Source organism: Aotus nancymaae, unplaced genomic scaffold (genome assembly GCF_030222135.1).
Source record: "Aotus nancymaae isolate 86718 unplaced genomic scaffold, 86718_ANA_hifiasm-v0.15.2.pri h1tg000051l, whole genome shotgun sequence".
Lineage (NCBI taxonomy): Eukaryota > Metazoa > Chordata > Mammalia > Primates > Aotidae > Aotus > Aotus nancymaae.
Genome location: NW_026988465.1, coordinates 24086285 through 24100801, shown reverse-complemented (window position 1 = coordinate 24100801; position 14517 = coordinate 24086285). Strand labels below are relative to the sequence as shown.

General features: G+C 41.3%; 1 protein-coding gene and 2 non-coding genes across 3 annotated transcripts; all 3 read right to left on the bottom strand.

Annotated features, from left to right (window-relative positions):
- Window positions 1-1907: 1907 nt before the first annotated feature.
- On the bottom strand, window positions 1908-14486 carry LOC110567348 (histone H2A type 1-H-like). The gene is made up of 2 exons (XM_021666752.2): window positions 14094-14486; window positions 1908-1933 (listed from the first exon to the last, which is right to left on the bottom strand). The coding sequence occupies exons 1-2, from the start codon at window positions 14474-14476 to the stop codon at window positions 1921-1923; spliced, it is 396 nt and encodes a 131-aa protein (XP_021522427.1). The 5' UTR covers window positions 14477-14486; the 3' UTR covers window positions 1908-1920.
- On the bottom strand, window positions 4413-4486 carry TRNAT-AGU (transfer RNA threonine (anticodon AGU)). Its single transcript has one exon. It is a non-coding gene; the product is annotated as a tRNA-Thr (tRNA).
- On the bottom strand, window positions 8237-8308 carry TRNAH-GUG (transfer RNA histidin (anticodon GUG)). Its single transcript has one exon. It is a non-coding gene; the product is annotated as a tRNA-His (tRNA).
- Window positions 14487-14517: the final 31 nt, after the last annotated feature.

Genomic DNA, 14517 nt, shown 5'->3' with positions numbered 1-14517 from the left:
GATATGGAGAAACTGGAACCCTCACACATTGTTAATGGGAATGTAAAATGGTGCAGCCATTGTGGAATGCCACTGCACTCCGGCCTGGGCAACGGAGCAAGACTCCATATCAAAAAGAAAAAGAGAGAGAGAGAGAGACAGAGGAAAAAAGAGAAAGAGTTTCTTTATACATTCAGAAAATAGAACATTAAAATGACATCAACAATATTCCAAATAATATCTACAACCATCTCTCATAAATTCATGTAGTTCTATGTAATTAATTCTGGCCCCACTGCATCTCAAGTTAGCAGTTGTAAGGGTAAATGAAAATAATGTTCTCCATTCATATATGGCAAAGTGCCCATCTCTCTCTTTAGAGAGTTTCCTTGCAGACGTAATGAGTCTGAGTCCTTATGCCAATCTTCAGCACAGAAGTATTTTTAAAGAGTAGGCTAGGTGCAGTGGCTCACATCTATAATCTCAACATTTTAGGAGGCCAAGGCAGGAGGATCGCTTGAGCCCGGGGGGTTTGAGATCAGTCTCTGGGCAACAATAATGATACCTCATCTTTAAAAGAAAAAAAAAAAAAAGCTTGGACATAGTGGTGTGCACCTGTAGTCCTAGCTACTTGAGAGGCTGAGGTGGGGAGGATCCTTTCAGCCCAGGAATTAGAGAATTTGGGACTGTGGTGAGCTATGATCATGCCACTGTGCTCCAGCCTAAGCAATAGAGGGAGATCCTATCTCAGAAAAAAAAAAAAAAAAGATTAAACCCAGTCTCCATATTTTGCAATGCAGGGCTATTTCCAACGTGGTGGACCAAATAAACTTCAGATATGTAAAAAAGGTACCTGTGGAATTAGGTCAGGGGTCTCTCACAGATGAATGGGAGACTGTCATGTGGTACAGCTCTTTGCTTTCCAAGGAGTTAAGAGGAATGATTGTTTCTTCTTCAGCTTTGCTACATAAAATGAGTGAGATTCTGTTCTAATCTTGCCATCACTTTTATGCTGACTTATGCACATGTACATCTCTTAATGCACACTCAATAGTGGGTGTTCTTTCTTCTGTTGATACAGAAGTGTCTTTTGTTGGCAGGATTGTTTTATTTTCCCAGCACATTCTCCTGAGACCATGTGTTTCTTGATTAGAGTTTGGAAATGCTGCCTTGGTAGAATGATATGGTCTTAAAGTTGCTTAAGTGATGCCATCAGGGCCTGTATGCAAAAGTACCTGGCATAGTGTTTTTCCATAAGACTTTGAGATAGTTCTTTGTTGAAGATAAAGCACTCTGGCTTGTAGCTAATTACAAGGGCTTTCAATGAAGCATCAAAGTAAAACAAAATAACTATATGTAGATGACAAAATACTTAAAATGGTCAGCTACTCGGGAGGCTGAGGCGGGAGAACGAGGCGGGAGAACTGCTTGAACCTGGGAGGCAGAGGTTAGCGTGAGCCCAGATCACGACACTGCACTCCAGCCCAGATGACAGAGCAAGGCTTTGCCTCAAAAAAAAAAAAAAAAAGAAATATCTGATGAGAGATTATAATAAGAATAACAACGCTAATAAGGAGTTCTGGTTTTCCGGTGGCATGGAAAACAAAAAAATTAAGCCAATCCAAAATAAACTTTAGACAAAATAGTTAGGGACATATTGATTAACCATATTTTCAAAGACCATAGTAGACGTTGCATTTAATTTATTAAAGTCGATGAACATAATCTTTAAAAAGAAAAAAATCTTGAGATACAACATAATGTATCACAGAGATATTACCACGTGGTAAGATTATGTCAAGAAAATATCAATAAATGCTGGCGCAGTGGCTCACACTTGTAATGACAGAACTTTGGGAGGCTGAGAGGGAGGATCACTTGAGCCCAGGAGTTTGAGGTTACAATGAGCTATGATTATGCTACTGCACTCCAGCCTGGGTGTCAGAGTGAGACCCTGTCTCTAAAAAAAAATAAAAATTAAAAAACTGAAAACATAAGTAATATATTAATAATATCAAATGGAGATTTGGTAAGTTTAGAGTAGGTCCTACGATACTTGTGTATTAATAAAACTCCATAGGTAAGGGAAGCAAATCTCCATTTGTAAGCCACTGGCCTAGAGATGCTAGATTCAAATTGACAAAGTAAGTTGAGACTCAGTTAACATTTAATTAAATAACTGAAATTATGGCTTATTACATCTTGTCTAATATCAAATATATAATAATGATAATAAATACAAATAAAAATATGTGCTGGGATTATTTGCTAATGGAACAAGCATGCCAAGTTAGTATTTTTAGATACTTAAACCTTGAAGACACAGTTTAATCAATTCCTTATAAGGTTTTCAATAGCAGCATTCCAATTTGCATGGTCCTTTATATACTAGTCTTCTGAGCAGTAAAGTGATGGCCACTGGAGAATTAAAGCAAAGAGCACAAAGCTTTCAAGATGAAATGCTCTGTGTGAAGAATGTTCTGCCTCTCCCAGAGTACAGACATTTTTTTAAAAAGTCACTAAAACATATTTTAAGATCTTATTTATAAACTGATCACTTTAAAAAGCAAAGCTACTACTCAGACTGTCAGATACTGTATTTGCTTGAAGTTTTTTTTTTTTTCTCTGAGACAGAGTCTCACTTTGTCACCTAGGCTGGAGTGCAGTGGTGCGATCTCAGCTCACTGCAACCTCCGCCTCCCAGGTTCAAGCGATTCTCCTGCCTCAGCCTCCCGAGTAGCTGGGATTACAGGTGCACACCACCATGCCTGGCTAATTTTTGTATTTTCGTTTCACCATGTTGGCCAGGCTGGTCTCAAACTCCCAACCTCAGGTGATCTGCCTGCCTCGGCCTCCCAAAGTGCTGGGATTACAGGCATGAGCCGCTGTGCCTGGCAAGTCTTTTTGTTTATTTATTTTGGTTTGTCTACCTTGCTTTCTTGAGTTCATTGTAATTATTGTCTTTCTAAGAATATTTCATGTCACTCCTCTATAAAAATTCTTCATGGAATCTGTTATTTCTTCAAAGCTTAAGATAACATCGACATCATATATTCTCTGTTCTCTTCTGTCATTCCTCTTAATTTACTTCCCTTCTTTCCTAAATATAGCAGGGGGAGGGTACAATTCTCATTCCTCATCTTTCAAAACCCGGCTGTGAGACAGTCTGTAAATACGTTAATAATAGAAGGAAGCTTCCTTTTAATGTGTAGGTTGAGTTTGGAATAATTGACAGGTGTCAGGTAGTGATAGTTAGGTATTTGATTTGTGTTTCCACTCAATATTTCAGACAGAGATTGTTCAGACCCACTTAACTGCAATGTACCTGAGAATGTATTTGCCCCTCTGAGCTTTTAGTAAGCACAGAGCAAGAATAACACTATAACACGTAATATATAAATCTTAAGATAGTTTCATCCTTCATTGGATTTAGTATGCAAGAATAGAATACTTCAGTACTAAAGTTTGTATTTCTAGATACTTAAAGCTTGAAGACATAGCTTAATTGTTTATACATTTTCAATAGCAGCATTCCAATTTGCAGGATCCTTTAAATATCAGTCTTCTGAGAAGTTAAGCTGAGGCTTGTGACAATCTTTTTTGCTCACATTCCTTTGAAAGTAGATGGGAGAGAAGTGCTATGAATAAAACGAAGAAGAAGAATTCAGATTTACTCTGAAGTATAAATGATTTCAGGCACAGTGCAGAACTACTTTTACAGAAGTGAAAAGACAATGACACTCATGGAACTCCTATAATAACCTTTGAAACCTCTAGATAAAACTGAGAAGTCTAATGAGTAGGCCAGTGCTACATAGAGTACGCTTTAGTTTGTGAACTGCAATGTCACTTAAGATTCAGGAAAGTGATCATCCATTTGTGATTTATTTCCTCAAGATTTAATTGAGTCCCTAGATCCTAGATGGACAAGTAAGACAATTCTTAGGGTCGTACAAAACCGAAATGGTGAGAATATAAATTTCACCATTGCTCTCTTGTTTTCAAAAATCAAAGTGAATCAGACACCAAACAAAATGCCATGGCTTATTAATTATTTGCGGGACACTGATAATCACAATCTATCATGTAGCTGAAAATAATGGCTATCAAGGTTAAGAGGCTGGAGACTGAATGTCTATGACATAATTTGAAATGTTATCTCTACCATGTATTACAAGACATTTGTTTTTGGTACAACCTGTGTATTCCAGTCTTACCTGTCATCAGCACACCCCTTGCTTTCTACCAACAGAAACTTAATTCATTTTTCTCTTCAACTCAACCCTTTCATATTATGATGCAGCTAACTGGCAAGAGACTCTCCATAATTGTACTAATCACTCAATACAGATTTCACAACCTACAAATTCCTTAATGCATTTTCAACGTATGTATTTGCAACATACTGTTGAAAATACAAAATGGAACAAATAAGGCCCCGCTGGGATTCGAACCCAGGATCTCCTGTTTACTAGACAGGCGCTTTGACCAGCTAAGCCACAGGGCCCCTCTTGGGCATGTGTTCAGATATATCGTATTTATAACATTTTTGTGAAATGTAGCAATTTGCCAAAAGTGTACTTAATTTTGTGACAAAGAAAGCACAGCTGTGTTTCTGAACAAGCAACAAAGCAGAAATTCCAACGTTAAAAAGAAAAAAAAAATACTTTTCTTCAATGCAGGGTTTTAGAATTGATTTCAAATTGAAATAAGAAAAATTTCTATTTCATGGTGACTATCGCCCCCTAGAGGAAATATTGGATATTGCAACGTATTTTAAATTTACTTCTCTGTTCGTGTATTCATTTTGTCCACAAATGTTGAGTAATTACTGCGTTTCAGGTACTTTTCTAGGTATTAGAGATAGAGCAGTGAACACAATAGCACAAATTTCTTCCCCTATTGAATGTATGTTCTACAGGGAGATAAAAAAGCAAATTAAAAAAAAAAATTGCCAAAAACAATAAAAAACACCCAACAACAAACTAACCAGCTAAAAAAATTCAACAACAAACAAAATACAACGGATATGAAAACCAGTCTCTCTACCGCTGGGTTATAGAGCCCACGACACTACCTTCTGAGCCAATTCACTGCAATTGAGAAAAACCCTCATGCTTCCTTCTATTTTATCTAATTTAGCACAAGAAATTGAGCCTAGAGAAGGACACAGTGATGCACTGGAGATCTAGTCACTCTGATTTCCACTCATCCAAACTAGGCACCTTGAGACCCTCTCTTTCAAAGACAGCTTTGGCCTCAACAGGAGATCTGCGGTTAGAAACAATGAGTTAGGTGTGCACAGGGAGTTCTGTGGGATGAACATCTTTGCTTCTATCATAGTCTTGTTCTGCTCATGGGCCTGCTGGGTTAAAATAGACTCAATTTCTAGACTCTCATAGATTGTAGAATTGCATGGATGATATAGAGAAGTAGAGAACAGAGTACAATGTGATCACCCTCACAGGATGCCGTGGGAACCTCTAACTTGGGCCTCTTAGAGTTGTATGACCTTTCATCACTGTTTCCATGTTGGTTTGATAAGTGTAGTGTAGAAGGAGTCATGGAATGTTCAGCTGAATGCAGCTTAGCTTGGGGAAAAGCAGATGAAACCAATATCCTAAAATATTTAAATAACTGCCTGGTGCTTTGCATATGTATTCATTAGGCATCCACAAAATGCAAGCCCCTGGAAAGATGAGAAATTACTTAGGTTGATGTTGAGTTTTTATTTTTTAATCAAGCCTGGGGTTGCTTCTGATTTATTTCCTGTGGGTCATGAGTTTCTACTCACTCACTAGCTAATCACAAGGCCAGGATATACAAATTTTTCGGCTTTCTTGGCTGAGGTTTCTTGTGAAGTTTAGTTATTTATTCCCTAATTTCTGTTTCTCACCGACACGTGTTTCATAAACCTTGCTATGGTGTAAAGCCTGGAAGAAAAGCCTTGTTTCTCCTTTTGGAAATCTTTCCCAGATATGAGCAGACATTTCAACATAAAGTAGGTGCTGGAATGTTGTGGCTACAGAAAGATTGCTGCACCCCGAGAGAAATTAACACTACCAAACCCCTGCCTAAAGTGTTTCATCTGGATTTCTGCTGACATTAGAAGGGAAGTCTTTTCCTGACTCCCTGACTTTTGGGGGTATTCTTTCTAGAACCTACCTTTTCCCACAACATTTGTGTCTTTCCTAAACTTATGGGCTATCACAGCAAACATTTTGGCCATCATCAGCCTTATAAAAAGCCTTGTTCAAATCTTCAGATAAGCCTCAATCCTCAGGACAGACAAAACCCTTCTTGTTATGGTTAGAATTACCTCATTAGCATCAAAGAAGCAGAGGACCATAGTCAAGTTAAATAGATGCTGAGTCTGGCACCAGTGTTCGCAGTATTACTACTGCATGAAGGCCGTCCACCACTTGAGTAGCAATGCTATTTATTTATTTCTGTAACTACAACAATGGCCTATTTTATCACGCTTTTTTCTCATTTGTACATCACTGAGATAGTGCCACCATGCATTTAACACCCTTAAATCTTTAGAATAATTTTAGAAGGTGGTAACTTTCATTAACATCCACTGAGGATAAGACATAGAAATGTTAAAAAGCCATTTCAAGACCATGAATGCCAGAGTAATACAGTTTTCTTTCTGAAAATGTGGTTGGCAGGTTAAGATGCTTCCATACCAATATTAGTGCATTCATAAAAGGATACTCGGAAAATGCAAGCTTTTAATGTCACAATTCCACTGCTCACTTAATACTAGATTTCTAGTGATGCTCACTCAAAGCTGCAAAACATTATTGTGAACCAGAGAACTTCATACCGCTAACATAAACATGTGCTTTGCACCAAGTACCATATGGTACATGCCAAGCAAGGTCTTTAGTTTTCGAGCAAATCACACAGCATGGGTTTTATTTATCCCTGTGACTCACCCAGTCACTACAATTTGATTCTGTGCCAGATCTAGGACCCTAGCTCTCTCACTAAGAGGTAGCCTCTGAGTCAGAGTCCATAGATTTCTTCTACTCAGGCCAGTAAGATCTGAGAAAATGTGTTCCGGAGAATTACAAGATCAAGACGTTTGTTGCTTTAGGAGTTTTGTCATTCACTTGCAGCAAAATAATTGACAAAAACTGATCCTTTGGCATCAATACATACTTGGTTTTTGTCTTCACTCTTGCAAGACCAAGTCAAGATAAATTACACAAAAAAGAAAACTGAAGTATAACCTAATTATAAGTGAACATGAATAACCACCGTGAATGCTATTAAATTACTGAGAAGAGGCCGAGAACCTGACCTGTCACAGAGATATATCCTACAGTGTCAGACAGCTTAGCTCATTTACAGTATCTCTGAGTTTTAGAATCCATGTCAGTGGAAAGTTGGAGAAGAAATGGGGGCTATTTTAGCGCCAAGAAGGAAGGAAAAAGTCTCTTTTGCTGACATTTTTAATAAGTTGCTAAAAGTAAGAGAAAGAGAACAAAGTATTTTTTGAATACTAACCATCCACCAGCGCCAGGAGGGATGAAGTGCCATTTGCGCATGCTCAGAGTGCTGTGCTACTCACTAGCACTGGGTTCATGGGAGGTCCTCCAGGATCTGCCTGTCTCCAGCCACCTCCTGCTGGTGGCAGCTACTCCCATCTCAGATCACCTCTCCTCCACTCCCACCTCACCCAATCTACTCGGCCCTTTATAACTCATTCTAGAAACTGAACAGGCTTGAAATGGGGGCTGCTCTTCTGGGCCATTATTTTTCCCCCCTCAAATTCCTTCAATTGCTAAAATTTCTTTAATTTTCTCCAGATTAAAGGTTACAGTTTCTCAGCATTGGCCCAGTCAGGATACTTAGAAACACGTGATTAATCACTTGTCTTTTAAGAAAGATTGCCACAAAAAATCCGAACCCTCTTTTGAGCAGTCCTTTCCTCATGCCTATCAGTGTTGGAAAGAAAAAGTTTTCCATTAAAAAACAACATCTCAGTTTCTTCATGTACAGCGAATGCCAGCAAAACTGTAGGGCTTTGGTAGGGCTGGGAAGAGAAGCATTGAAGAGAGAAAAAGGAAAGACAAGGAGACTACCATAGATACTCCCTGCCGGGCTGACTGGTTGGGGCAGCATGCTGAATGCTAGTGTTTTTTTGTGTACAGATTAGATCATTTGTCAATTCAAGTTTGTATGGGTTTTTCCAAGACCACACCAGTACGTTGAAAAAGCAACGCACACAGCGACCTGAAACTACTGCCGTGACTCGGATTCGAACCGAGGTTGCTGCGGCCACAACGCAGAGTACTAACCACTATACGATCACGGCACGCCACCAGCGGCTGCTGCCTGCGAGGCTCTTCCGTTGCTCATTTCTCAGGAACGTCTATTTTGTTGTCTAAAGAACGGTGCACTTTGTCTTCCGCCCTTATTTACATATCTACCCAGTTTACTTCCTTATTCACTCCCCTCCCCGAGTATTTTGTTTATGGCAAACAAACCAAAGGGAACACAAAGTAAGTTTCATTATATAGAATTTTCCCCACGTGGCGGCTCTTGTTTGGGACTGGCAATACTTGTAAACTCATAGCTCTCACTTGCATCCCCAACCCAGGCATGTCCCTTGCTCACTTTAGCTGTGTAGTCCTGACTCTCGGCAACGAAAGGAAGAGGACCCTGCTTTCAAGTGGAGCTGCCAGATCCAATTTGTGCCAAACTAGTCAGAATCGTTGGGGGCGTGGCATGAAATTTGGCATCTCGACGGGTGCCAGAAGTGAGTTTCTCATCAGGAGGAACGATGTGGCTTCGTCCTGACCCAGGTATCTGTGAGAAGCCACTGAGGCGCTCGCGCACTCAGCCTGCCCACCTGGGCCGGCAGGAAACGCTCAGCGGCGCTTGCACCCGAGAGAGAAACTTCTTTCTCCCTCTCCTACCTAGGTTGCCGTTAGGGGGAGATGAGAGAGTGCTTCTCCTGCGGCCCCAAAGCTCTGTGGGACTCCCCTCCCGCCCCGCTTGCTCTTTTAGGAACTTAGCCTCCAGAGTCAAGGTCCTGGTCCTGTTTGCCCCTTGATAGGAATGATTTTCTTTCTGTAAAATCATTCTGGTCTTAAATTCCTGACCTCAACTGATTCACCCGTCTCAGCCTCCCAAAGTGCTGGGATTACAGGCCTGAGCCACTGCGCCCGGCCTCTCCTCTTTCCCTGGGTAAATTTGATTCATGCTTCAGCTTCAACTCAAAAAAGCTTTTCCAGACCTCCTGTCTCCACGCAACACATTCCTCTCAGTCCAGGTCAAATTCTCTCTCTCTCTACCGGCTAGATTGATAATAATTTAAAGAAAGGTTTGAAGACAGGATTGCTGGAGGCATGAATTTAAGTTTGGACAACATAGTGAGACTCCCTTCTCTACAAAAAATAAAAACATTTAGCCAGTCACAGAGGTGCATGCTTGTAGTCCCCATTACAAGGGAGGCTGAGGCAGGAGGATAACTTGAACACACGAGTTTGAGGCTGCAATGAGCTGTGATTGTGCCTCTGCACTGCAGCCTGGGCCGCAAAGCAATACCCTGTCTCTAAACTAATACATTTAAAAACAAAGGGAGTTCAAAATTACCCCAGCAGCTATACATAATAAAGCTTCTCAGCAGAGCCAAAATAACGTGCTTACTTTTCTAAAATATTATCTCCTTTCCTCTGGATTACACAAAACAATTCTAATTACTAGTAGATTTACTGAAGAATTACCTGTTACCTAATAATTTTTTTGATCAGGGAAGAGAGGTAAGGGTTTTCTCAGTCTCAAGGACATGAGCTCCATCAAAGAAAATGCAGCCAGTAAGAAGGCGAATGCAAGCTGCTTCTGTCCCAAGCGTCTTTGAATTGGATCTCTCCTTCTCCTTTGCTTAGGGCCTTCCCCCACCCCATTTAGAAAGTTGCTGTGAATAAACTGCCTTTTAGCATTTTCTGCCGGGATGTTTTTGGAAACTGGGTTGATCTGCATGTGCTTCTCCATAAAAAGAGAGAAAAGCTGTATCTTTGATGTCATAGGCCTAGAAAATGGCCTTTTTCCTTGTGCTTATTTTAAAAGGCAATTCTGAACATTTCATTTGACACATTCACTACAGCGATCCTGGGAAGAATAAGAGGCTGCCACAGTTGAACCTACCAGTTCTACCTTTACCAATGCCATGCACTCTTCTACTTCTGAATTTCTAAATTTTCTATGAGAAATAATTAAAAGCCCTCTGTCTTTCAAGGGCATAATTCCAGCAATATTTTCCTCATTCTCCTGTATTATTTTTAAAAATTCTGTTTGATCTCTACAGGATCTTTCGTATCAGCATTCAAAGCTGCTTCTCTTTCATCTGAAAGAAACATTCTCTTGCTTTCACTTTTCCTTTCAGCTATTGATAGTGCTGTCTTCCAGTTTATGACCATATTTCCTCGAAGTGTCATCAAACCCGTATCTTCTTTCTTTCATCTCATTTATTACGCTCCTTCATCTTGCCTTCTTCCCCAACACTCCACTTAAACTGATCTTTTACATTTCACTAGCTGAAATGGCTATGTTAGTCCTCAACTTATGTGATTTCTCAACACTATTTGATACATTGGATCTCTCTCTCCTCTTAGAGACTGCTATGGTCTGAAAATGTTGCCCAAAATTCTTATGTTGATAGTTAATTGCCAATGTGATATTAGTAAGTATGAAAACAGTGGCCAATATGTAGAGCCAACTCTCCATATGCAGAATGCAGGTGTGGGAGTCAAGAGGCAGAGGTGTGAGTTGCTCATCTCATTATTCCTCAGTCATCCATTCGGACAATTTTGAATCCTATCCCTATGACCTTGATTGAGCTCTGAAAATGGGTGTCTTTGTAGCCAGTGGATGTTTCCACTAAGGAGCACTGTCATCTTTCAAAACAACTGAAACCTGAAAACTGCCTCTGGCCATTTTAGTCTCTTCATGCCATTGAACCAATATGCAGGTAAATGTGTCCCTCTACTTGATGTGATGGCTCCCAATTTCTACAAGGTAGTTTGGTGTCTGCCATACAATGGAGGTTAAAAAAGAAAACAAAAACCACTACTCATGCAGGGAAGTCTCTAAATGTTTTTTAACCACGAGCCATGGTCAATTAAAAATTGTGAAAATGGAATAAATAACAAGACCATAAGGATACAGATCCCACGGGAATAAAGGCATATTTTATACTACCGTGTAAAGAATCCAGCTGATAGGCTGACACAGGTCAGGAAAACAAGCAATGAATTTTATTTTTATGTATGTATTTTTGAGATAGGGTCTCACCTCATTGCCCAGGCTGGCGTGCAGTGGAATGATCATGGCTCACTGCAGTCTCAACCTCCCCGGCTCAGGTGATTCTCCTACCTCCGCCTCTCTGGTAGGTGGGACTACAGGCATGTGCCACTAAGCCTCGCTAATTTTTGGTATTTTCTGTAGAGATAAAATCTCGACATTTTGCCCAGTCTCATGAAATCCTGAGTTCAAGTGATCTGCTCCCCTGAGCCTCCCAAAGTGCTGGGAACACAGGCTGGAGCCATCACGCCTGGCCCACTTCCTTGTTTTTTTTTTTAAAAAAGGTTCACTCTCCTCTCCTTTGAGCCTCAAATATTCATTCTGAAGTTTCTGCAGTACGGGGCAAAGCTGGATTACTTCCCAGTACAGGAAAAGTGAAGAGATTTGCTGAATTTGGAGTAGGGAAAGTCGGTGGAAGAATCTCCCATTTCCTTTGTAATTGTTTTCTATCCTCTTCCCTGTGCGATGATTGAGGCATTTAAAACTCTTACAGGAATACATCAAATTAATAAACATTTTTATAAAGTCTGTACATTTTCTCATTTCTCTAAAAAGAAAACACACCCCTTTAAATTCCCTGATGAAAGTAAAAGAGTCACCGGGCACGGTGGTGCATGCCTGTAATCCCGGCACTTTAGGAGGCCAAGGCTGGAAACCGAGAGGCGGAGGTTGCAGTGAGCCGAGATCGCGCCATTGCACTCCAACCTGGGCAACAAAAACAAAATTCTGTCTCAAAAAAAAAAAAAAAAAAGCAAAAGAGCAATATCATCTATGCATGGTAAAGTCAGTCTCACGAATACCTTAACGTTGATATTTATATTCATGTTAATATGTCATACACATAGAAATACACCGCCCAGATCCTCCTTCAAGGAAGGACTTGCAGCCCAGCTGCAGAGAGCATTTAGCAGACAGGCACCAGCTGTCAGCTTCTTCAGTGTTTGCCTCAGCTGCAGAGTTCCTCCCCACTCAAGGCGGCCTCCTTCCCCAGGGCAGTCCTCATTCAGTTACCCACAGAGGGGTTAAAAAGGGTGGTCTAGAGCCCCTCTGGCCCAAGGTGGGCGCAACTTGACAGGCACACTGGCTCCAAAGCTCTCCGCTGGGTTGGTTGAGCATTTTTCTGGCCTGTATCAGTTTGACATTTTCCTCTGCGCAATCCTATTTCCTTCACCCCTTCACAGATACTGATCCTTAATATAACATTTTGCATCCCAAACGTCATTTCAGCAACTGTTTATGGAGAATCCACGTGTCACTACATTACAATTTCTCTTTCTGCATCCCTTGCATTTTATTTTTTAATCGGGCCTCTGTATTAAAGGCTGGGAGTACGCAAAGACTGGGAGTAGCAAACAAATCTATGTGTATTGAATTATAAACTATGTCCTCTTAAATCACTGTGAACTACAGAAAATACTATTTTTTTGGTGTTCTTTCTTTTAGGTGGCTTGAATTCATAGAGGAAAAAATAAAGATGCATACATGTAAAATTTCAAATAATATATATCCTATCCCCAGAGGGATAGAGAGCGTAATGGGGCCCTCCATTTTAGATAGGAGATAAGCGAAAATTGCCTCTTTAAATGTGTTACTTGATCAGAGACCTACATAGACTGAAAAAAGTGAGACAGGTAGCTATCGGGGGAAGAGGGAATTGAAAGTGCAAAGACCTTAAGACAGAAAATGTGTTTGGCATTTTGTGGTAATAGACAGAAAGCCTTGAGGCTATAAAATAAAAGCAAGCTATATCAAGTGAGGGGAGGAGAGAGGGGAAACTCACAGGGCTTCCTAGGGTAAGTAGATTAACATGGACAAGCAATCAAAAGCAATAGCAATCCTGATCTAATAAATCTGTTAACACAAATTAGCTAGAAAAAGCTATGCTGTACCCTAAGCTACTAGAAGAGTGCATTAATACACATGTTCCGAAGAAATAGGACCAAGTATTTACCACGTGGGATTCAGGAAATTTTGCATCCCATATTCTCCTGCCATCAGGATCCAATTCTAATGCAAATGGGTTACTAGATTTTTGTCACCTGGGTAAAGTTACTCTAAAGAGTTAGACTACTGAAGAATCAGGCTGCCCTTTACCAGTACTTTTCAATAGTATTTAGAATTGCAAAATTTGCCTTTAAAGAGTGTTGAGTATATTACATTTTTATGGCTGTTTGACAACACTATTAATGTAATAGAATTATTACACTGGAGGCCAGGCCTGGTGGCTCACGCCTGTAATCCCAGCACCTTGGAAGGCCGAGGCAGGTGAATCACCTGAGATCAGGAATTCGAGCAGCCTGGCCAACATGGTGAAACCCCGTCTCTACTTAAAATACAAAAAGCTAGCGGGGTATGGTGGTGTATGCCTGTAGCGCCAGGTACCCGGGAGGCTGAGACAGAATGGCTTTCACATGGGAGGTGGAGATCGCAGTGAGCCAAGATCTCGCCACTGCACGCCAGCCTAGGCGACAAAGCGAGACTGTCTCAAAAAGAAAATAAAAAAGCCATTACACTGGAATTAGAATAGATTTCAAACTTGACGTTTGACTTCACTTGTCGCCCGTGCTGAATAAGGTTCTCCCGAGTATCCTACACTAACTTGTAGGTCTCTATTACCTTTCAGTGAGTTTGAGTTGCTGCAGCCCAACCCCGAAAAAAGCGTTTTACAATGTGATCATATAATGAGACAAAGATTAGGTGAACCAAACAGGACTGTGCCCAGCTTTCTCTAGGACAGCGTAAAGTGGCTCTGAAAAGAGCCTTTGTTTTTTGGCTTTCACAATCTCGCTCCTTACTTGGCCTTGTGGTGGCTCTCGGTCTTCTTGGGCAGCAGCACGGCCTGGATGTTGGGCAGGACGCCGCCCTGCGCGATGGTGACTTTGCCCAGCAGCTTGTTGAGCTCTTCGTCGTTGCGGATGGCCAGCTGCAGGTGGCGCGGGATGATGCGGGTCTTCTTGTTGTCGCGGGCCGCGTTGCCCGCCAGTTCCAGGATCTCGGCGGTCAGGTACTCCAGCACCGCCGCCAGGTAGACCGGCGCGCCGGCCCCGACCCGCTCGGCGTAGTTGCCCTTGCGGAGCAGGCGGTGCACGCGGCCCACGGGGAACTGGAGCCCGGCCCGAGAAGAGCGGGTCTTAGCCTTGGCACGGGCTTTGCCGCCTTGCTTTCCACGTCCAGACATGCTACCACAACTTAAAGCAGCTGGCATAATGAAAGCGCAAA